This window comes from Chenopodium album, chromosome 6 (assembly GCF_948465745.1).
Source record: "Chenopodium album chromosome 6, dcCheAlbu1.1, whole genome shotgun sequence".
Taxonomy (NCBI): Eukaryota; Viridiplantae; Streptophyta; class Magnoliopsida; order Caryophyllales; family Amaranthaceae; genus Chenopodium; species Chenopodium album.
Genome location: NC_137839.1, coordinates 67,264,713 through 67,290,261, shown reverse-complemented (window position 1 = coordinate 67,290,261; position 25,549 = coordinate 67,264,713). Strand labels below are relative to the sequence as shown.

Below are 25,549 nucleotides of genomic sequence, written 5' to 3'. Positions count from 1 at the left end.
TTTGCTTGGTCATACCAAGATATGCTAGGAATTGACAGGGATATAGCTTAGCATACGATACCACTCATTCCAGGTATGAAGCCTGTCAAACAAAAGCTGCGCCGAATGAAACCAGATGTGGCTCTCAAAATCAAGGAAGAAATCAGGAAGCAGTTGGCCGCAGGTTTCATCAGAGTATCCAAGTATCCGGAATGGATAGCAAATGTGGTTCCAGTTCCAAAGAAGGATGGAAGGGTCAGAATGTGTTGATTACAGGGATCTCAATAAAGCAAGCCCAAAAGATGGGTTCCCTCTACCTCACATTGACATTCTGGTTGATAATACAGCAAACCATGCACTCCTGTCATTCATGGATGGTTACGCCGGTTATAATCAGGTATTGATGGCCGAAGAAGACATGGAGAAAACCACATTCATCACGCAATGGGGTACATATTGCTATACGGTAATGCCATTCGGGTTGAAAAACGCGGGTGCCACCTACCGCGCAGCTACAGCATTGTTACATGACATGATGCACAAAGAGGTGGAGGTCTATGTCGATGATATGATCGTTAAGTTTAAAGATCGCCCAGGCCATATTGTTGCACTTCGCAAGTTCTTTGAAAGACTCCGCAAGTACAACATGAGATTAACTCCAGCAAAATGTGCATTCAGAGTCACGTCAGGCAAATTACTTGGATACGTGATCAGTTCTCGAGGGATTGAAATAGATCCTACAAAAGTAAAAGCGATCATGACCATGCCACCTCCCAAAAATGAGAAGGAGATTCGAGGCTTCATTGGAAGATTGCAGTATATAAGTAGGTTCATATCAAAGCTCATAGCGAATATGTGAACCTATATTCAAGAAGCTTAAGAAGAATGTCCCAGTCACATGGGATGATGATTTCCAAAAGGCTTTCGACAAAATCAAAGAGTATTTGGCAAACCCACCCGTGCTAGCGCCAGCAATACCTGACTTTCCTCTTCGACTCTACCTTACGGTCACAAGAGAAACGATGGGGGCAATGCTAGCACAAGAGATCGAATGCAAGGAGAATGCAATCTATTAATTGAGCAAGAAACTTCAAGGATATGAGACGCGATACACACCACTTGAGAAGTTGTGTCTCGCACTTGTATGGGCCACACAGAAACTAAGACATTACATGCTCACTCATACAGTGCATGTCTTGTCCAAGATGGATCCTCTCAAATACTTGTTCGAAAAAGCAACATTCAACGGCAGATTATCAAGATGGATAGTCAATGTTGCTCAGTTTGACTTGAGATTTGTGCCACAAAAATCCATCAAAGGTTTTGCAGTTTCTGACTTCTTAGCAGACTTTCCGCTAGAAGAAGCTGAAAAAGAAGAAGATGAGTACGATTTCCCTGACGAAGATTTACTCATGACCGAAGATGACAGCTGGACGCTCTATTTCGATGGAGCTTCAAACCAAAAGGGATGTGGTGTAGGAGTCTTGCTCGTATCACCCAATGAAGAGCACATCCCAATTTCCATGAAGCTCGACTTTGATGTCACCAACAATGCCGCGGAATATGAAGCATGCATTTTGGGGTTAGAAACAGTTGTCCCCTTGGGAATTAAGAAACTCAGAATCTGCGGTGATTCTTCACTAATCATTAACCAAATCTCCAAGAGATGGAAAGTGAGAAGTGAAAGTCTCGCTACATATCAAGCTCATTTAGAAACTCTCACGGAGCAACTAGATGAAGTGGAGTATACGTATTTGCCAAGAGAAGAAAACCAATTCGCCGACGCACTAGCTAAATTAGCATCAATGGTGCGAATTCCAACTGATACAATCAGAATGCCACTGACCATAGAAAGAAGATATGAGCCGGCTTATGTTCATGCACTTGACGATGAACAAGAACCACAAGAAGAAGATGAAGAGCCATGGTATACAGACATCCTTAATTATGTGACAAGAGGAGAATACCCTCCTAATACTGATAAAAGGGCACGCCGTGCTTTGAGGCTCCTGGCCTCACAGTATGTGCTCATCAGGGGAGAACTCCACAAGAGAACTGCAATGGGAAGAAATCTCTTATGCATAGCCAAGAAAGAAGCACATAAAACCATGGAAAACCTTCATGCCGGTATATGTGGAACACACATGAATGCGAAGATGTTAGTTCAAAAGATTCAACGACAAGGTTACTATTGGACTACTATGGAGAGAGATTGTCACGAATACGTCAAGAAATGTATGAAGTGTTAAGTCTACGCAAACTTACAGCATGTTCCACCTTCACTTCTCTACACGTATACTTCTCCATGGCCTTTCTCCACTTGGGGAATTGACATCATTGGAAAAATAACACCACCAGGACAAGGGGGGCATGAATTCATTCTCGTAGCAATCGACTACTTCACCAAATGGGTCGAAGCTACCTCATATGCCAAGTTGACGGCAAAACACGTAGCTCAATTCATTGAGAAAAATATCATATGCCGCTATGGGGTACCACATGAGATGATCAGTGATAATGGAACACATTTTCAAGCTGAATGCGCGGAATTATTACAGAAATATCATATCAAACATCACCGATCATCACCTTACAGACCACAAACGAACGGAGTAGTCGAATCGGCCAACAAAAATGTGAAAACTATCATCGAAAAGATGACAGAAAATTACAAGGATTGGCCAAGTAAGCTACATTTCGCCCTTTGGGGTTATCGAACCTCTGTTCGTACATCAACGGGGGCTACCCCTTTCTCTTTGGTCTATGGAGTTGAAGCTGTACAACCAATCGAGCTCAAAATCCCTTCTCTTCGAATCGCATTGGAAAGCCAACTAGATGAAGTCGACTGGATTAGAGCAAGATACGACGAACTGGTCTTGCTTGATGAAAAACGCTTGGCAGCTTTGCATCATGTCCAAACCTACCAACAGCGTATGGCACGACATTTTAATAAAAAAGTCAAGACCAGAAATATCAAAGAGGGTGACCTAGTGCTTAAGGCACTTCGTAAAAATGTGTTAGATCCAAGAGGAAAATTCAGACCGAACTGGTGAGGCCCGTACATTGTTAAAGTCATCCTGTCTGGCGGAGCGGCACAATTGGTAGACATGGACGGTAACGGCTTCCATAATTTAACCAACTTGGATCAACTCAAGAAATTCTATGCCTAGTCGCATGGGTTCATGACCCAATAGAGCTACGTTTGGCCTGATTCCTTTTTAGGATACGTAGGCAACCCCTCAAGGGGGCCCGACCACTTTAAAATAAAAATCCTCCCTCTGTTGATCAAATATGCGCGTCAGTTCAGCATTGCGTCACGACAAAAAAAAAAAAAAATGCTGCGACACGGGACATCCCACCGTGTCACGGTACTGTTCACCGTGACACGGTGGGCCTGAGCAAAAAAAATAAATAAAAAAAGAAGGGAAATTCCCGTGACACAGGATTTTACCCCGTTTGACGGGAGAAGTTCCCGTGCCACGTCACCTTTTTGCCGGCAAAAAAAAAAAAAAAAAAAGGGGGGGGGGGGGAAATTGCCGTGACGCGGGAATTTGTAACGTGTCACGGGACCTTTTCACCGTGACACGGTGGAATTTCAGGTTTTCCGTTTAGTGGCGCATTCGTTGCGGATTCATTGAGCGAGTTTTTATTTTCATTCTTCCACTGCGTCCGACTCCTTGACTCGGATAAATAAATACTAAATAAAAGTCATTGTAATTTTTATTTTTAAGGCTGAAATAAATGTGCTATTATTATTAAAATAAATGCGACTACAAATATTGGCATCATATGCCTTATTTTAAATAAAAATTATAAATCATAAAAAGCAAAGCACTATTGATCTAATCTCTCTTCTCTTTAGGAACATCCTTCTCTTGGTCAATTAGGTCGGCCTTCACCATTAATGTGTCTTTCGTAGCCCGAACCGTCACACCCCTAGTCGAACTTTCACCCCTTTCACCCTTCTTGAATCTTTTCGGTTGTTTCTCCCTGTAGACCATCTTTTCTTTACCCTTTCCTTTCACATAATTCTTCTTTCTTGGCATTATAGGAGTCTTAAACTCAATCCCTTGTGTTCTCGGACCTAGACGATCTTTAGGAGGAGCTTTCTTATTTCCAAGACGACTCTTCACATCAGACTTGCGTGATCCAAATCGTTCCCTCCTACTTCTAGGGTTCAACCATGCCTTGTATGCACTAGATAAAGGAGGAGGAGCTTGGTCACTTGCAGAAACGGTCCACAAAGGTCTTCCAATCCAATAAGCCTCGTACTTGTGAACGTTACTTTCATGCAACGATACTTCACGAGGACTATCGTTATAGCGTGGAATTACTTGTTCAAGTCCATACTGCCGCATCAGTCGAGAAGGGCAATAAAAGGTCAGTTTTGAAATACTAGGAACACGACAATATGGAGTATCATTCGTGCCAACCATCCTAGTAAGCCTCCACCAAGGCACCACCCAACGAATGGAAAATTCTCTCTTTGCAAAGAAATTTTTCCAATCTTCATACGACATGTTCGCAGAGTAATTCTTTTTCCTGCGGACTAGGTCGTTAGGGCCATATTTTTCAACATCGTCAGGGGCTTCGAATAGTTCCAAACGCTCCATCAACCAAATCTGCAAAAAAAAAAAAAAAAAAAAAAAAAAAAAAAAAAAATTAAAAAAAAAAAGAAAGAAAAATCAGTCGGAAAAAAAAAAAAAAAAAGTGTAAAATATTCCCGTGTCACCCGTGTCACGGCAGCAAAAAAAAAAAAAAAAATTATCAAGCAGATTCCCGTGACACGGCAGGTTTCACCGTGTCACGGCAAACATCCACCACGATACGGTGCCTGTTTTGTGTCACGGGGGCTACTTGGAGCGTATTTTTACCTGCAGTAGTACCAAAGAGCCCTTCTTGATGGCTTTCCGGTCAGCTTTTGCCTCGTCAAGGCCACGAAATGTCTCTCCAAGGCACGTCGGCATAGGAGATCTTCCAGATTCGACATGTTCAAGCACAGACGCTAGACAAGCATGTCCTACCCTACCGTTTGCAAATAAGAGCTTGCTAAACATGCAAAAAATATATGCCCTTCTACGATATACATGATAAGACTGAGATAGGGCGATTAAAATATAAATTAGCAAGTTTTTCTAAGTCTACTTCATTACCACAAACAATTCTATTCAAATCTGGATCTGTTAGATTCAGATGGCGTTCACAATCTTGGTAATAATATTCGCGTAGGGTAGGCATGGCAATAAGATTTCTAGCAGGAAATCCAAAGATTACGCCAAATTCCTCCGGCAAGGGACATATTTCATCATAATCAAATTTGAAACAGTGTGTTTCTGGACTCTAATAATCTAATGATGCCCTAAGAAAATCATGTTCAATAGCTACGTGTCGCAGGGCTAGCAAACCCCTGACATGAAATAATTCTAACTCTCTCTTTTCAGCATTGGTCAAAGAATAAGACCAGTCGCGCAATGTATTATCAAAATTCTGAGATATGATTATTGAAATATGAAATTCTAAATTATTTTGTGTTTCGTAATTATGCATATCATGAATAATCTGGTCTTATTTTATAGCAAAGCGCTCGAAACTGCCAGAATTTATCTTTTCATACGCGTAAAACACACCGTTGAATAATACGCTTCCCGTGACACGGGAAGTTCCACCGTGTCACGGGAACTTTTGCCGTGACACGGCAAGTTCTGCCGTGACACGGTACACAGTGCCGTGTCACGACACTTCACGCGTTTTCTTTTTTCATCTTTTCCCGTATCTATCCGGATTTTTATAGTATTTTATCTTTACCGTTTATTTTTCGGTTTTTCTTAGAGTTTTATTTCTAATAAAATTCTCACCTTTTTTTATCTATATTATTATTATTATTATTATTATTATTATTATTATTATTATCTTTATTTTATTTATTTATTTATTCATCACTTTAAGATTTTATTTCTTTATCACTTTATTTATTTTTTTGTCTTTTTATTTCTTTTTATTTTGGGGAAGGTAATTTCATTTATTCTATTTCTTTATCATTTTATTTTTTGTCTTGGGGAAGGTAATTTCATTTATTTTATTTCTTTATCATTTTATTTTTATTTCTTTTTCTTTTGTGGAAGGTAATTTTATTTTGCTTGTTTTTTTATTTCTTTTTCTTTTGGGGAAGGTTGGTACCCTCCATTACTCCACTTATGTTTTTTTCATCGCGTCGTTAATAAATACACAATCACACACAAGGAGTTTCAAGCACACACTAACACACAATAATAAATACATAAACCATGAATAATGTACAAAGAGTCGTAATAAATAAACATGTCAAGTGTCATCATAGTATGTACAAATAAAAACCCTCGGTCAAAAGTCTCTAGAGCCAAAGTCAGTATCATCTCCACCCTGCGCATATGGGAACGGTGAGCCGAAGAGTCCCTCCACCATCCGAGTACGGGGAGTAGTGTCCCTACTAGTCCCTGTAACCCCAGCAGTAGTCAAGCTCAAGGCAGGACCCGTCCAGCCGGAAAACGGTGTAGACTGGCCCAAAGACACTAGAATCGTCGGTGAAGGCATCGTCCCATACATCGGAACTGAGAACAAGCCCGACACCGGTGGAGGAATCCCGGACAATGGAGCTGAAAACGAACCAGGATCCAAGGGAGTCAAAACAGACCCAAACTCAGGCTGCGGAGGTTGTGAAAACGGCTGTCGCGGCCCCTGACTCTGGCCCGGAAAGCGCTGGGAAGACTGAGGATGCTGTCATTGAGCCTCCTGAAATGGCTGAGTATTCTGAGGCTCTCGCTGAGAATGAGAACGCCGGTGAATCTCAGGAGATCGTCTACCACGACCAAGCTCCTCCTCGTCCGAGCCTCTAGGCCTCGAGCGCGAGCGGGACCTCCGTCGCTCCTGAAAGATACAAAATCAAAAGGTGTCAACAATGCAAAATAAAACAAATGGTAGAGGTGAAAAAATGAATGATACCTCAAGAATGTCGCTAGAACTCCGACAACTCGCACCACGCCGAAGCTTGATGATGCAATACTTCAGGGCGTCCACCAGCTTCATGAATCCCATCATCTCCGGGCGGTTAGGCTGAGGATAAAACAAAGAAAAGTCAGTAACAAGCAGTGTTAAAAGGGTCAATAATGCATCAAAGAAAACTCACCGGCTCAAAGACCTCGGGCAGAGACTCCTGCGCCTGTCTGTAACCCTCTGGCGCGTCAGCAATATGATGGTCCTCGGTAATACCAATCGGCCCTGGATAGCGGACACACTGAGGAGGAATCTCGATTCTCCCCACAGGGCGGATGGTCGTCTGAAAATATGATCGAATAATCTTATTATTCGACTATTTAAAACAGAGACTAGTAAAGAAGATCCTCAAAAGAAATCATACCTCAGGAAGAAGGGGTGGAGGAGCCAGAGAGGGAAGCAAGTCCCGCGCATAGTCACTCTCCATGTGAACGAGCTCCTGCCATGGAAAAGTATAGCGCTCTCCCCTGTTGATCAACTCCCTGATCAAGCGGGAGTCCAACAGCGACTCTGGTGGAGATGAGGGCACCACAAAACGATCGCCGCTATGCTGACGAACGACTCGCTCCCCCAAATACCAGACAAAGCGCCCGGTACCAACCAAAATGGTACGGTACGCTGAAAGACGCAAGGCCTCAGGTAGATCAGTCATCCCGGCCAAAGGACGATACTGGACATCAATGGCAACCTGGAAACCATAAAAAGTTGGTGTGAAACAACGGAAACAACGTTAGAAGGAAAAACGCAACAAAACTAATCCTTACGCCAACAGAAGAGGTGCCTCGGCGTAGTAGCCCACGCAGTGCAGGGACGGACTCCACCCGTGACAATCCTCGATCACGCCAGCTGGCCCCGACAGGGAAATCATGGACCGCTCCACGACGCCGGCGAGGAGCCAAGCCTGGGAAGTACTCGTAGAACCATAGCTGCGATGAAAAGTAATCTTTAGCACATAAGTCGAACAAGCTAAAGTGAAATGAAAAGGGAAAAGATCATCACCTCTACGACTCTCCACAGACCATAGACGGTGATGGGAGACTCGTCATTCAGCTGCCGACAGCCATGACGTAGCGATAAAAGAAGATCCGCGTACCCAAGACTGGCCTAGCTATAGGATCCTATCTCATGGATCCTGGCCAACGAGGGGAGGTAGCAAAGGAGCACGCGTGAACTCCTATCAGAAGAGAGGGTTATAGAGATCAGGATCAGGATGAAGATCCGCACCCGCTGCTCAGCCGTCATATCCTCCATCTCGAAGCCACGAGCTAAAACTGAAGCCAACTCCGATCGTCCACTCCTAGGACCACCTCGAGACACTGGTCGAGTCCTGATGTGCTGAACGATCGGACCCAACAAATCAGCTGTCTCAGCCGATTCCCAAGATCAGACATCTGAGCTACAGCCCGGTCGGTGAAGCGCAACCCGCTGATCATACTGAAGTCTAGGGGGCAAGCAAAATGAAAAGTGTTGGTAGTATCCCAGAAATACTCCAACAATGCGCGAACGACCGTCGCACCGCAACCCCGGGGGCTGCGAAACCCTACAACCGCCGTATAGAAATCTACTAAGCCAGCCGATTCCCATAGGGCGTTCGTAGCAGGATCCCTCGTAATGATGTAGTGAAGTCGAGGGATCAGATCGTTGGCTCCAAAGCCATGGTGGCGAAGCGTGCCATCGACTATGCCGGAGAGTGGGCGATGAGAGACATGGTTTTCACGGCAGAAAACCAACTGGTCTGGAGTCCACGGAGATGGAACCCACCTACCCCTACTCGTAGAAGTCCGAGGCTCGGACTCTAAGACATCGTCGTCCATGCCCTCAGGAACGGTGGGAGTGTCCTCCCGAAAAGCCCGACGCCGGCCGTGGGTAGAAAGATCGCAATCTCGTCGCCTAGGCATGCTATTATAAAAATCTAAATGCTTAGCATCATTTCCTAAGACATTTAATTCAAGTTGCATATTTATAAAAATAAAAATCTAAATACTTAGCATCATTTCCTAAGTTATTTAGTTATTTGTTGAATTATATGCTAAATTTTTACCTCCAGGCTAAAAATTGGCAAAATTATGGTATTTAGTTTCTCCATGACAAACTAATACTACAGTTCTCCTAGCCGCATGATACTATGTTCTCCATGACAATATAGTACATATGCAAAATATGTTTCGAAGTTGCATAAAAACAATGAATCAATACATCATGAAACACTTCACAAGATTTACCACCATTTTTTCACCATTTCAAGTACAAAAGAAGTAGCATGAACATCATTTCACAAAGTAGTACCCAAAAATGGTGATTTGCTCAATTCTCCATCAAATCATGCAATTTTTGTTTCAAATTTCTCACAAACACACATACATACATATACAAGTAAAGTCATGGCAAGAATTTCAACATAAAACCTCAAAATCAAAAATCCCCAAATTGATTTTTAAGGGTTTTTCATGAAATTACTTTTGAAGCAAATTTGAGGCACAAATTAAGAAGAACTTACATAGATCCTTGTAGAGGGTCGAAAATGAGGAAGATAGCAAAAAATTAAAGCAAAATTGGTGGAAATTTGAGCTCCAAAAGCTCGAAGAACTTCGAAGAGCTGCGCGGCCGCCGTGACGCGGTTGAGTTTTGTCGCGGCTCGGTGGAAGACCAACGTGTCACGGGGAACAAGTAGGGTGCCAGAGCCCTGTTGTGCAGCAGCAGCACCTACGAACAACAGCAACAACAGCAGCGAACAACAGTAGCAGCAGCCCGCAGTAAAAAAACAAAAAGAAAAATAAAAAAAAAGAGAGAGAATGCAGAACTGCCGTGTCACGGTTTCCGTTCCCGTGTCACGGTGAGGACGGACGGCGGCCAAATTGTCTTAACCGTGGCGCGGCGATTTGTGTGAAGCAAGAAGATGAAAATGGAGAAGTATAGAGAGAGGAGATGAGAAATGGCGAAATAGTGAAGCAGAAATGCGAATTTAAAGACAAAAAAAAGTAACCATTACGCTCCCCGTTCACCGTGCCACGGTTACCGTTATCGTGTAACGGTACACTGATGACGTGGCGCGCTGGTATTCGTCGATAAAAAGCACAATAATTCACGCGTTGACGAATACCAGCAAAAAGAAAAGAGGGAAAAAATATTGTCATGACACGGGATTTTATCCCGTCTGACGGGAGGAGTTCCCGTGTCACGGCAAAGAGGTGACGTGGCACGACAGCTCTGTACATTATTCCTGGCGTTTTTGACTAGTTTGTCCGATTTTTCGAGGTTATTGGGCGGTTATTTTTCGCTAGAATTACGCGGAAAATTCTAACTGATACTTAAAGGGGATTAAAATTACCATTTTACCCCTGGCAAGCGTCAAAGTCTATTTTTCGGCATTTTAAGCACTTAATATGGTTGGATAATCGGCTTAAAATTGTGAATCATCTGCGGCCCACGTTCGGGGATAATCGAACCATCATACAAATTTCAGCAATCGTCGACTTTCCTCAGGCTTGGAAAGCATTATCGGTGGATTTTTCTTCAAGTGTAGAAAACCGCCATGTCGGCTTTCCTCAGGCTTGGAAAGCGTTATCGGTGGATTTTTCTTAAGTGTAGAAAACCGCCAAATCGGCTTTCCTCAGGCATGGAAAGCGTGAAAGCGTTATCGGTGGATTTTTCTTCAAGTATAGAAAACCGCCAAATTCCTTTGTCGGCTTTCCTCAAGCATGGAAGGCATTATCGGTGGATTTCTTCAAGCATAGAATGACACCAAATTCGTTCGTCGACTTTCCTCAAGCATGGAAAGTATTATCTAGTAGCTTTCTTCAGGCTTAGAAAACTACCAAACTCTTCAGTCGGCTTTCCTCAAGCATGGAAAGCGTTTCAACAAATGTCACTTGGTTGATTCCTTCAAGCTTAGGAAGCTTCCAAATTCGTTTGTCACCGATACACTGGTGTCAGATACGTATTCTATCCCTTTACTCCTTTTATCTGTAGAACTAACATTTTTCTGCAGGTATCGGCGTATACAGAGTGATTTAGGATCGCAGAACGTCTTAAACCATTCTCCGTCCCTATCGGCTACTTTGACTATCGTTTTCGAAACTGACGTTTCTACAAACTCAGTCAAAGTGGGGGCTTATGTAGACACCTAAAAATGTCTCCCTAAAACCAAACCCGATGATGAAAAACCTTTCACCGCCACTATTGGTCGGGTTCAATATTTAATCCCGAGAGTGCTTTAAAAAATCGTATTTTATTAAATTCATATTTTTGAACAGTCCATGGATTAGTCTTGATGTTTGGTAAAAGCATAGTTTTAATTTCAGCCCAAACTTATTAATTAATTTTAAGCCCAAACCTTTTTTATTTTATTGTTTTATTATTTATTTTTGGCCCAAACATTTTATTTATTTTTATTTAATTATTTTCTTATTTTATCCCGAATAATAAAAGTCTGAAAAGGCCCGAAATTATCAATCGGCACTTAAAAAGCCGAAGGAAATTAGGGTTAAAAATGTATTTAGACGGAAAATAGACTGGAAATTCCCGCGCCACGGCAGACTGCCACCGTGTCACGGGAATCCTTCCCGTCTGACGGTGGGTCTTCCCGTGACACGGGAGGTCTGCCGTGACACGGGACATTCCGTGTCTTTTCCGCGTAAACCCTTAACGCGTTTTTTATCTCGTTTTCTGAAAATTTCCCGCGTCACGTCAAAAATGTACCGTGTCACGGGAAAATGTACCGTTTGACGGTGGAGCTTCCCGTGTCACGGTACAGTTTGACCGTGTCACGGGATACTTTTTTAGGGTTTTTATCATTTTAGGGTTCCGTGTGCTCCCTCAGCACATTTTCTCTATAAATACCCCCTCATTTCTAATGTACGAGGCACCGGGTAATTCTCTTATTTTATTTTCTCTCTTCTATGCTATTAGCCTAAACACTAGCCTACCCTTTTCACTTCAAAATTCCTTCTTCAAGCACTCAAAGGAGTCCATATTTTACTCGTGGTTCTGTCCTTAAACCAAGGCGTGAAAGGTAGAACTGTTTGAGGGTTTGGTCCCAAAATCAACTTTATTTAATTTATTTATTGTTTTATTATTTCCTTGAAGTTACTAACTCGTTTATTATTTTGTAGTTGCAAACAAACAGAATCAAAGTAAGGATCATGCTCCTTTTGTTTTTATTATTTTTCTAACGATTTTATATTGTTGGAATTGTGATTAAATTGGTTCTAATATTAATATTGTTCTATTATTTTTTATTGATCACCATATTGCATGTTTAAATGGAATATGTAATTGAAAATCACGCCTAATAAGATAATTTGGACAACCGGTTTAGGTTCTTTTTTAATCTTGTTATTAATTCAAGTGATCACGATATTTAGAATAATGTGTTGCATTAATATTCAACCAATTTAGCTTAATAATAGGTTGGAGCAAATTGAATCTTTGTTTGTATGCCTTTGAGATCGCAGGATTCACTTTTCACTATAAGAATCGAGTAGAGGCCAATACGGGCGAATGTGACTCCATGACTCACTTCGTACCATCATCCCCGATCCTCTTTTCGTGGTTCCAAACCATATGGAGTTAGTAATCTCATGGATTATGAATGGGGTGTAACCTTCACGGGTCAATCGTTGTTGCCTTTGTTGTCCCTTATTCGTGGTTGCCTTTTTATGATCCGTGAACGGTTTACAAGTTCCTTAAAAACTTGTTGGCGGCTCCCTACTTTATTTGTCCCTAATCGTGTCCCTTATCGTATATGTCAATTCCCACTTCCTATGAGTGCCAAGCATATTCACAACATGCTTTAACGTAGGCGCACTTCAAACGACGCCTACAATGATCCATAGTTAAGTTTGATCAGTGAGATTTCCCACAACCTATCAAATTTATGAAGTGTGCTTGCATTTTGTTCATACTTGTGAGTGGTAGCCAGGTAGTCCTATATGAAGTGTGCTTGCATTTTGTTCATACTTGTGAGTTTGAATTTTTTTGAGGTATTTTATCTTGTGGGAGTTGATTGATAATCTCTAGTTGCTGTTCTATTGTAATTGTCTTTGTTTGTTTCTAATGTACTTGTTCTAATAGTTATATGCTTGATTTTTCTATAATTTGTAGTAAGAAATGAATCGTGATTGGATGTTTGTTGAAAATCGAACTCAACCCGAGTTCTTGAACGGGATTGAGGAATTTTGTAGAACTGCTATTGAACACCAAAGGACTACTAAAGGAGAAACAATCTTTTGCCCTTGTCGTGATTGCAACAATGTGAAGAAGTGGAAGGAAATTAGTGTGGTTGAAAACCATTTATTTCGCCGTGGGTTCATGGCAAATTATACCATTTGGTATTGGCACGGTGAGAAAATAATTCCTACAACTAGTAGGTCATCAATCAATGACGCTGATATGGAGAATAGTGAACAATATGATGATAATGAAAGGGATACCGATGATTTTTTCGAGGAGGATCACATTCCTGAGATGATGGATGGTTTGGGTGATCATGTGAACGAAGAATCTCGTATGTTTGAAAATGTGTCAAAGGCCGCCGACACACCTTTATATCCAGGATGTGCAAAGTACTCTAAACTTTCAGGGGTTTTAACATTATTTAACTTGAAAGCAAAGAACGGTTGGACCGATACAAGTTTCAATTCGTTGTTAGAAGCTTTATCAGACATGCTTCCTCAAGGGAATGACATTCCTAAGTCTACCTACTATGCAAAGAAGCTATTGTGTCCCTTAGGTCTTGAGTACACGAAGATCGATGCATGTCCTAATGATTGTGTACTTTTTCGAAATGAGTATGAAAACCTTGATGCTTGTCCAAAGTGCGGTGTTGATTGCTACAAGCGCGAGGGTTCAAACCCCAATCGCAAGAAGTGGCCACCAGCTAAGGTGTTATGGTATCTGCCTATAATACCGAGGTTTAAACGACTTTTTTCTATCAAGAAGGATGCAAAAAACTTGGTGTGGCATGCACAAGAGAGGAAGAAAGATGGGTACATTAGGCATCCCGCTGATTCGAAGCAATGGAAACATATTGATGATACATTTCCGGAGTTTGGTAAAGAGGCTAGGAACCTGAGACTTGCATTAAGTACCGACGGGATGAATCCTTACGGTACCCTTAGCTCTCAACACAGCGCATGGCCGGTGCTTTTGTCAATTTAAAACTTGCCTCCTTGGCTATGCATGAAACGTAATTACATCATGTTGTCGCTTCTAATATCGGGTCCCAAACAACCCGGTAATGACATAGATGTCTACTTGGAGCTTCTCTTGGAGGATTTGAGACTGTTATGGGATAAAGGTGTTCCAATGTTCGATGCCCATACAAGTACAAATTTTACTTTGCGGGCCATGATTTTTTGCACTGTAAGTGATTTCCCGGCTTATGGGAACTTGTCTGGTTACAAAGTCAGAGGGAAAAAACCATGCCCCATTTGTGAGGACAAAATGGAACCAACACGCCTCAAGAATTTTGGAAAGGATGTTTATATGCATACTAGACGACTGCTTCGTCGAGATCACCCTTATCGTAAGAAAAAAGCTGAATTCAATGGGTTCCCAGAGAAACAGTGGTTGCGTGAGCCACTTAGTGGTATAGAGTTGTGGGAGAGAATCAAAGATGTTGAGACAATTTTTGGGAAAGTTGGTAAACCTACCTCTATTACTGGTCTTTGGAAAAAGGTGTCTACATTTTGGACTCTTCCTTATTGGAAACATTTGTCTGTTAGACATTGTCTTGATGTTATGCATATTGAAAAAAATGTATGCGATTCAATCATCGGGACATTATTAAATATACCTAACAAGACAAAGGATACTAAAGATGTCCGGAAAGACATGAAGCTTGCAAATATTCGACCACAGTTATGGCCCGTGGAAAATGACGAAACAAAAAAGAAATTTTTGCCTCGAGCTTGCTACACATTGTCTAGAGAGGAGAAAAAAATATTTTGTGAGTGTTTGTACGGCATCAAAGTACTTACAGGGTATTCGTCGAACATTAAGCGTCTAGTTTCAATGGCCGATAAGAGATTAATTGGTATGAAATCCCATGATTTCCATGTAATGATGCAAGTGATGTTGCCTATTGCACTTCGAGGTCTTTTGCCAAAACATGTTAGGCACACTATTGTTAAACTTTGCCTATTTTTTAATGCCATATGTAACAAGGTGATTGATCCAGATAAACTTGATGAAATGCAAACTGATGTTGTAGAAACATTATGCAAATTTGAGATGTATTTTCCTCCTTCATTTTTTGACATAATGGTTCATTTGGTTGTCCATCTAGTACGAGAAATCAAGGAATGTGGCCCGGTTTTTTTGAGATGGATGTACCCTTATGAGAGACACATGGGAACTTTGAAAGAAAAGGCGACCAACAAAGCACATCCAGAAGGTAGTATTATTGGAGGTATTATTGCAGAGGAGGCTAGTAACTTTTGTTCTGTGTTCTTAACTATGGCTAAAGAAATTGGAGTTCCAACATCTCGTCATGAAGGCAGACTTCAAGGGCAAGGGACGATCGGTCGTCAGTTTGTGAAGCCTCCATCAGATAGAATCCAGAAAGCTCATCGTTATGTTCTTCAAAACCTTTCAGAAGTCCATCCTTATATAGAAACTCGTCTCAATTATTTGAAAAGAATGAATCCAAGAATAGGTACATATGCTTTGATGCAAAAATATAATCATTCTTTTGTTGAATGGTTTCAAAACCAAATGAAGTGTGAGTTAGGGCAACCGAATAATAATGTATCTGATACGATCAGATGGCTTTGACGGGGTCCTCAATTGTTTGTGAACACTTATGAAGGCTATGACATCAATGAGTATTGTTTCTACACTAGTCGCCAAGATGATAAGAGTGTACATCAAAATAGTGGTGTTATGGTTGTCGCATCTTCTACGGAATACTCAAGCTCTAAGGATGCTAGGCCTATTAATGCAACACAGTCATATTATGGGGTCATTCAAGAGATATGGGAGCTGAATTATGTTGATTTTGTAGTTCCTGTTTTCCGATGCAGGTGGGCTGACAACCGGCGAGGCAAAAAGGTAGATGAACTATTTGGTTTTACTTTAGTGGATTCAAGTCGATTTGTTGATGGGGAGGAGCCCTTTGTTTTAGCTTCACAAGCAAAACAAATTTTCTATATAAGGGATAACATTGATCATAACTGGTAGGTTGTTGTTCAAGGCAAGAGAAGAATTGTTGGTGTCGAAAATGTTGTCGATGAGGAAGAGTATGACCAATTTGATGATACACCGCCTCTATCTATTGGGGTTCAACCCCTAAGAGAGGGGGAAGACATTGTCGCTGATGAAGAGTATGCCCATGAGGAGGGAGAATATGTTGATACCTAGGCTTCATTTTTTATCAATCTGTAGTTCTTTTTAATTCTTTGATTAATTTGTAACTATAATGCTAGACAATAATGTTAGATGACTATAAAACCTCCAGTTTCACTTGGATTTTAGTCTTTTGAGCTTTGACATATTAAATGGAATTTTACATAGTTCTTATATATGCGGCACAAGCTTGACTGTTTTTATTGGTATTATAACTTCAGGAATTGAAATATAATGTCTCTGCAGGTTGCTTTTATTATTTATATTTGCTTGCTTTGTTACTTACTTGTAGATAGAAACCTTTTATAATCTGTAAAAATGTAGCTATGCTCATGTGATATTTAATTCTATCAGTTTTTGTATTTTGTTTTATGCAGGCACTTCTAGATCAAGGAGCATAAATATGGCCATTCAACAAAGTCAAGAGCAAACTTCCTCAAGCCAAGATGTTGCTTTGCAAGCCACATCATCTAAGAAGAGGAGTAAGGGGCCATCAAAGGCAATACAATCAAGTAAGCCTATGGTGCTTGAATTCAATGATTATGACTTGCCTACTGGTGAATGGGAACCTGTTTATGGAAAACAAATTGGTGCATGTGCTAAGAGATTAGACATCACTGTGAATGAGTATGCAAAAATAGATAAAGTGGATCGGTAAAATATATGGGAGGAGACAAAGGTATAAACTAGTCACTTACTAGTTAGTCATGTTGCTATTCAAAATACTAGTTAACTTTTTTTTTTTAATCCACAGCGAATGTTCCACATTGAGGATCCAAGTGGAGAAAGGAAAAAAAGGTTTTATAGTGCTGTGGCTTCGCGATTCAGCTGTCACAAGTCGAATTTAAGGGCACGATTCATCACTTTTAAAAACCCATACCCGACCACTTCTCCTAAAGCAAATATGAAGCCATGGGAAGTTTATGAAGGTTACTTTAAAGAGGAGAAATGGAAGAGGTTCGAAATATATAGTAAATCAGCAGAATTCAAGGTAACTACATATTCACATGCACTGTTAATTAATCAAACAAAAACTGATTGTGAAGAATATGATAATGTTTAACTCTCTTTTCTTATCATTTTTTTAAACAAAAAAACAGGAAAAGAGTGAAAAGGGGAAGGAAAATGCAAAGCTAAACAAATGTCTCCATCACTTGGGTCGAAACAGTTTTCAAAGAGCTCGGATAATTTGGAATAAGCAAAAGAGACTTGAAAATAGATTTCCTGCTCTGGCAGAATCTTCAACTACTGGCAACACTTCCCAGATCAGTACATCAACTTGTTCTATTTTTTATCGTCGAGCTCTTGAGTGGGTTTTAGCTCATGAAAAGCGGTTGCCAGATGGAACATGGGGCATCGACCCAAAAGATACGGAGACTATTCGAATGCCAATATAGTTGTATGTCATAGTTTATCAAAACAAAGAAATCTACTGGAATTACAGATTTCTGGTCATCTATTTAACTTTTTCTATGTTTTTTCAAATAGGAAGAGAACTTGCAAAAACAAGCAAAGGAATCTGAGGAAGGAGAGTGTAAACAATCAGAGCAAGGCGTTGATGCCCTTACTTTGGCATTTGGGAAAAAGGACCATCGTGGATTTGTGAAAGGACTTGGTGGATGTGGGATTGGTGTCGGCTATAGAAAAGCATTTGGCCCGGTAAAAGGTAAAAACATGTCTAAAAGTGGTTGCTCATTACAAGAACTAGATGAATTTAAAGAGAACTTAACTCGGGAATTTGAAGAAAAATTAAAGGAAGGCATTGCAGCAGCTGTAAATTCTTATCTTTCTGATTTCATACCACACATTACTGCTAATGATTTGCAAGTAAATGATGCTCAACCTTCCCCATCTTCCTCAACCAATCCAACAGAGCTAAGTCCTCGCTTGTTAGAGGTAAACCTTCATTTGATTGAGATTGAACTCTTAATTATTATCACATGAGATGAATGCAGAATTGATAATCAGAACTGAATTCAAAGTCGAATTTCAGAACTGAATGCAGAATTGATAATCAGAACTGAATTCAAAGCCGAATTTCAGAACTGAATTCAGAACTGAAACTCAAAGCTGATTTCAGAGCTGAAATTCAGAACTGAAATTCAGAGCTGAAATTCAGAACTGATTTCAGAGCTGAAATTCAGAACTGATTTTAGTGCTGAAACTCAGAACTGATTTCAGTGCTGAAATTCAAAACTGATTTCAGAACTGAATTCAGAACTAATTTCAGAGCTGAAACTCAGAACTGATTTCAGAACTGATTTCAGAACTGAAACTCAGAGCTGATTTAAGAGATGAAATTCAGAATTGAAATTCAGAGCTGAAATTCAGAACTGATTTCAGTGCTGAAATTCAAAACTATTTCAGAACTGAATTCAGAACTGATTTCAGAGCTGAAAATCAGAACTGATTTCAGAACTGAAAATCAGAACTGATTTCAGAGTTGAATTCAGAACTGACCCTTGGTGTATTGACCTTTTGTTGTTCATACAATGGATTGTATCTAAGCTTCTTAATTTTATATCTAAGCTTTTTCATTCATATCTGTGAGAATTTAACTTGACATGTGTTAAAACAGCAAAATGATTTATGATTTCACTAATTCATATCTGGAATGATGCTATTTAGCCTACAAGAAATGCAACACAAAACACAAGATCAGTAGTGGAGCCAGAATAGCATTCAAGATATTCTAACCCTTAAATAAAGTCAGCTTTTAAAAAACTCACAGTAGCATAATCATTTTTTCTGGGTTCTTAATCTTAATTCATTTGATTCCATTTATGCTGGTTTTGATTGTTAGAAGAATTTCACTTTAATTAATTAAGTTACTGTATTAATTAAGGTGGAATATATTTGCAGTTGGAATAGTGGGCCAGATAATTCACAATGTTAGGTGGAGTGATGTTTGCTAAAAAGTAACATCATCGGATAATAGTATGCTTTTGATTAATCTTTAATTTAAACTAGAGTTCAATCCAAAATAAAAATAGGTCGGGTTGGACCAAATTCGGGCTTTGTAATCACTGTTTAAGGGATTGGATGATTCTTGTATTCTTGTTTGTTCTTGTTAGTGTTAACTAAATTGTATCAAATTGGGTTTATGATCATATAATTGAAAACATATACTAAGATATTCTACTCCTTCCTTCCAAAATTAATAGTCATGTTCATAGTGTAATTTGATCCATGAGTAGTAATGTGATAAATCCACAGGCCCTAAGTCATTCTTAATGGTTATTATAAGTTTATAACTAGCCAGCTACATGATAGAGAAATGACTTGTAATAAGTAACTATCCTCAGCTTTAGTTAATTGTGGATCCTGTCTATTAAGCCATGTGAAATGATCTATGAGAAGTGACTTACATTATTTGAATATTGGATTAAGGTTCGATGGGAAACACCCTCCTTATAATGTTGCAAGGGAAAGGCTACGTACGTACATCTGGTCCCCTTTAACTCAGCCAGGCCTGGAACTTCTTTAGAAGTATTCGGGGTAATATTGTAGATTTTGTAGTAAATAATCGTTGAGAAGCTGTCTATAATAAATAAAGTCAGCTTAGATTCTTTTTTTCCTTAGTTCAAAGTTCCTCTTGCTTTCGTTCCTCTTGCTTTGTGATATATATATATTCTGCAAATACATCATACTGTGAATTTTGCGGAGGTTGTCCATTAAGTACCTGCTTGTATTTGTCATACTTATTAGTTGTTAACTGTAGATTATGATTTCATGTTTCTTACGACATGATCAATTATGTAGGTCCCAACTAAATGTCGTCTTGCTTTAGTTGATGAGTTCAGTGGGAACTCAGTGAGTGTGGCCGATGGAACGGCAGAACCTTGTCCTAGTGGAGTGATTCATAACAAGAAAATGAACCGTGACATTTATAGAGTTAGTGTTGACCATGTTTACAGTGATTATTCTCACCTAAATCTCCCAAAAGAGACTGATGACGGTATTACCAAGTTGGGTGAGGCGAAAGGTTATTTTTTGGGGTGGCCGGCAGATTTAGTCTTCTTTACTGATGAGGTAATTCATTGATATGCTATGTAATGATCTAAGATATTTGTAACTAAATTATATTAATATTTATCTTTTCTTGAAGGTTATGACTTTGGCAAAAAAGACGGATAATGAATAAACCAAAAAGAAAGTTGATAGTTGCGGACCTATCAACTCAGAGCATTCAACTATTAAAGGCAAAGGCATAACTATTCCGGAAAATATTGTTGAGAGTCTTGGTGAACAGTGTTCTATGTTGTATTATTGCATGACTTCAGGAAGTGGAGATTATGATACTACGACAATTCCATTGAAGGCTCCATTGTTTTATCAAAAGGAAGACACACAAATTTATGTTATTAGTGATGATGTCTCTGAATTACTACGAGGAGCATGGGCTAATATTTCATTAATTCATGTCTACATATTGTAAATACTAACATTCATTTAAGTTATTTGAATTTGTTTTACTATGAAATATATTTTATTAGATCTATTTATTATACTAATTATTTTTTTTTTTTTGTAAAATGCAGGTACTTAATTGAAGAGCATATCTCATTATTTCAGAAGACTAGAATCAAATTCTTGTGCCCCCCAAAAATTTCTGCAGCTGAAATCAAGAAATATTTCCTTGAAGTCCAAATGTATTTGAAAAATGCTTTTCTTACTGAGTTAAGGAAAAAGGATGCACAATGCAAATTCATTTTGGCTCCATATATGGAAGTGTATGTACTACTGATCCTTGAAATCTTTACTTTTTCATAATTTTTTTATTTTAATTATGTGAATAATACGAACAAGTTTATTAAAATATAGGAATCATTGGGTACTCTATGTGATTGATTTGCGTATGAGTCTTGTGTATGAGTTTGATTCTGTTATTCAATCACCTCCGAACGCTCGAAACTCAGAGTTGTCCAAAGTAATGAAGATGTTAGTACACAACATTCGTAGTACTACGTATTCATATGCATGTGATTAAAATTTATTTTTCATTTGTTTAATCTAATGATTTTTATGATTTTTTTTTAGACCTTACAATGTATATAGGTCACACCTTAAAGGAAATGCTTTCAAAACGAGTAAGCCACAATTACTACACATAAGAATGGAGGTAAGCGTATAATTTTTGCCTTTTCGTTCTATTAGTAATGAAAGTATATTTTATATATTAAATAATTGTACTATGTTAATTTGAATTAGTGTGCTCAACAATGTGGTGGTACCGAATGTGCTTATTATGTGATGAGATATATGTATGAGATAGTATCTTTCCATAGCGATTGCAAGGGTAATTTGAAAGAGGTTAGTGATGAGATATATTACGAGTTTTGGTTGATGTTTTTTTTTTTTAAAGTATAATATATATACACGTATTTTTTTTTTCAGGAGTATTTGGCAAGACTTGTAGCCTACAACGATGTAGAATTGGATGAGATTCGAGAACAATGGGCTAAGTTTTTTAGGCTTAATTTTTTGTTGAAAGACTAGTTATCTTATTAATCGATGTTATGATTTATCGCATTTAGCTTAATAAAATGATATAACACATTTTTATATATCTACTTTAATTTTATTTAGCCTATTGGTTATTGTTATTACATTTCTAAATTATAAATCAATGCTTTTTTAATTCAAGTTTAATTGTTTTTTGGAAATTATAGTATAATTAATTTTTTTGTATTGTATTGGTTATGGATGAATAATTCGAGTTGCGCGGAACTATTTAGAGTGTTTGTATTGTACGGAAGTATTCGTAGTACGTGTTTTGTTGGTTGAATTGTAACAGGTTATAACCCATTTGACGATGGGTCATTTGGTAGGATATACTACCATTTTTGTATTCGAATCAAATATTTAAAAAATATATATATTTATTAGTAACTGGCGTAATCTAGTGCTAGTTACTAATAGTATTTTTTTTAAAAAAAAATAAAAAATATATTCGTAACCGGCGTTATGATTTGCCAGTTATTAATAATACCCTTATTGTAACCGACGTAACTTAATGCCAGTTAGAAATAGTGTACTGTTTTACTTGGAAAATATGGTGTCTTCTCCACTACTTTGGTTGAATTTCTTTCTAGTATATTCGCAATTGTTGTTCTAATGCGTATCCTGAAAACGATATTTGTAAATCATCAAAGTTAATCTAGGATCGAACCATGGCAAGCAAAGTTTGGTTCCTTTTTTCTAACACACATTTTTAAGTATAGTGTTCCTGGATTGTGAATCAATTCAGCAATTACTTTTAGATGATCATTAATTTTGAGTTAAATATTTATCACAACAATCATATTGTAGTGTTAAATTGTTTATCTCAAACTTATTTTACATTCCATTATGGAATTCTTTAACATTTCAATGATTCCAATCTTTACTTCATTGAGTAATTATGGACGCATTTACTTAAATCGTTAGTATTTTTTTTTTTTTTTTGACATCACTTAAACAGTTAGTAAAAGCAATGAAATAGTTAAATCTCTAGCTAGTTCTTGAACTTATTGGTCTACACACATCATATGTATGAGTTCCAAAAGGTCGTTAGCTCCTTCACCTTTTTAACTAAAAGGTAACTTGGTCATCTTACTTCTAATCCTCAAGTGATTCATAATCAAATAAGAATGAGAGTTCATCCAATTGTAATATTTAGATGTGCAATTGGTTTATGTGACCTAACCTTACTTTGTTATAATTAAGTTTATTTAAATCATCTAATTTCGCTTTTTGTGATCTGCTCATAACAATGTCATAAAACAAAATTAACTCATATCTAATGAAAATAATTTATCACCTTGGTCATGGATCAACACTTGTCCAAGCCAAGTAAAAACCAAATCAATATCTCAACAGGAAACCAAAATACTGTCTCATCAAAACTGGAAATTGTCTAAAATCATTATAAAAATTCTGAAATTAAAACTATGAAGCTTTTCCTGGCCACTCGAACACTTCTAGTGCACCTTTAAGCTCTATTTACATGCTAGCCTCACTTCTTTACAGCTTTTGCTCAACATTAATAATGTTAAGCACTGCACTTGGTATCACATACCTAAGTGAAAGTTAACATGTTTAAAATTAGAATATTCGGTAACTTTTACCTGTCACTTTATCGTAGTGAGGATAACCTTGTTCAAGCACTGGCTTATTCTCTTTTCAGGCAATTCTCGATATGATTTTTGAGTAAATCAACTAGCTTGACCGCGAAATCCTTATCATCTTGAGATAGTTTCTCAAGGTCAAAACCATCATGTAGAGAATGCAAAATTATGTCACGAATCTCATTATTTTTTAATAGTCTCCCTAACATACTTATGTGGTTGAATAGTTGAACCATCAAGTCCACATGAATTTGTACATACTGTCCTGGCATGAGTTTTCTATTAATTATCTAACCATTCATCTTTAGGTTTCAAACCTAATATTTCCAGTCCAGGAGTCGTCATTCTTGGGAACCATGTTAATGATTTCCTACGTTTCCATCCAATTCCCCATCAACATGGGAATTCAGTAATCCATTGCAAACATCACGTAAGCAAATGAATACGAGATAAGGTTCATAGTCCATGAAATTTCTAGCCCAATTATCTGGAATAGAAGACAATATAACATACACAACTCTCTTAGATTCTAAAACATATCTCAAATGCATATATGGAGTCATACCTGTACTAAATATGCCCTCGATTGGTAAGTCTAATCAAAATTTGAGTTTTTCGTTCCTTAGAACACTTCTAAGTTTTCTTTCCCAATCGTTGAAGTTGAGAAAATTAAGCCTTGTTTTCATTGTTGGTGGTAGAGAATTACTGTCATCATTGTTACGGCTACCCATCTATGTCAAAATAAGGAAAAGTTAATAATTATGTTTAATTAAAATTAAAGTACCATAAACAAATTGTATAGGTAACTTTAATTTAAAATACTTTATTCAATAATGAAGTGATCCCAATGGAATTTTAAGTGATTCCAAGACCCTTTATTTGTGTAAAAATTGATCGGGCTTTCGCCCTACCATCAACCATTACATTTTCAAGGTGAGTAAAACTCTATACTGATTACAACTCTTGGTCGAATAATTAATCATCACATGTTTAATTATTACCCATTTGCTTCAAGGTTCTACACTCTTTAGGTAACCTTGTTGAGCATAACCAAAGTCTCCAAGGAGATAAAATGACACCCAACTTTGGCATTACCTATCATTAATCATCAAAGGTTTGTTGGGGTTTTAATTGGAAAAGCAATCTCAATATTACTAGAACCTAGATTTATTATGTTGTGATTATTTAGTGAACTCTAGTACATCATCAATCAACATAAATAAAATCTAACATGCATAATCTACTATGCATAAAATAAAACATGACATAGTATGACCCCTTAGTCCTAAGAAAACTAGAAATGAAATGATCCCACTTGAATCATCATGGATCTCCATCCACCTTGCTCCTTTTGGCCTTCACTTCATGGGCTTCTTTTGATTAAACTATTTAAATATCTAATCTATTTACTTTAAATAAATGTTACTAAAATATCTAACGATACGCAGACCGTATTTAGATTACAAAAATACATCACGATGTGCAGATCGTATTTAGCTACTACGGGTCATACTAGTTTAAATATAGCAACATAATATCATATATTATATAAAATACCATATAATAAATCACTTAACATGCTTGTCTAAACTACAACATAGAATGTTCATAATTAAGTCAATGCATTTCCTAAAATATCTTATATATCAAAAAATAATTAGATAATATCATATATTATTTATGACCAATTATAAAATAACATATATATTAATTTAGACATGAGATAGAATTAAATCATATTTTAATTTAGAAAGATAAATCATATTTAATCTTCCATTATTATCCTAACAACTTTAGGAGATCCTATCCTAATTACTAGTCAATCAAATAATTTTAGAATCAATTATATCCTAATCTAATTATGGGATAATCATATTATTTAAATCAATTATTATCCTTTAGGAATATGCTCAGAATATCTTAACTGAACTTATCCAAAATTAAAACTTTAATTATGGATAATCACCAAATTTAACAACTTCAAATATGGATAATATCAAATTAATCAACTTTTGAAAATTTGATTTTATCCTAAAATAAAATATTTTATCTCAAATCAACTAATTTTTTCCCAAAAACAAATCAGA

General features: G+C 37.9%; 2 protein-coding genes across 3 annotated transcripts; both read left to right on the top strand.

The window, feature by feature from the left end:
• Positions 1 to 13,116: 13,116 nt before the first annotated feature.
• On the top strand, positions 13,117 to 14,166 carry LOC145637090 (uncharacterized). Its single transcript, XM_081688600.1, has 2 exons — positions 13,117 to 13,779; positions 13,825 to 14,166. The coding sequence occupies exons 1-2, from the start codon at positions 13,117 to 13,119 to the stop codon at positions 14,164 to 14,166; spliced, it is 1,005 nt and encodes a 334-aa protein (XP_081544726.1).
• A 2,568-nt stretch (positions 14,167 to 16,734) lies between these two features.
• Positions 16,735 to 21,920, top strand: LOC145635050 (uncharacterized). Of its 2 annotated transcripts, XM_081686346.1 has the most exons (11): positions 16,735 to 17,032; positions 17,108 to 17,344; positions 17,454 to 17,752; positions 17,842 to 18,249; positions 20,116 to 20,385; positions 20,462 to 20,787; positions 20,895 to 21,086; positions 21,178 to 21,294; positions 21,394 to 21,475; positions 21,565 to 21,666; positions 21,751 to 21,920. In XM_081686346.1, the coding sequence occupies exons 3-6, from the start codon at positions 17,702 to 17,704 to the stop codon at positions 20,495 to 20,497; spliced, it is 765 nt and encodes a 254-aa protein (XP_081542472.1). In that variant the 5' UTR covers positions 16,735 to 17,032; positions 17,108 to 17,344; positions 17,454 to 17,701; the 3' UTR covers positions 20,498 to 20,787; positions 20,895 to 21,086; positions 21,178 to 21,294; positions 21,394 to 21,475; positions 21,565 to 21,666; positions 21,751 to 21,920. The 2 variants fall into 2 exon arrangements, with proteins under 2 accessions (XP_081542472.1, XP_081542473.1); XM_081686347.1 differs by lacking the exon at positions 21,178 to 21,294.
• Positions 21,921 to 25,549: the final 3,629 nt, after the last annotated feature.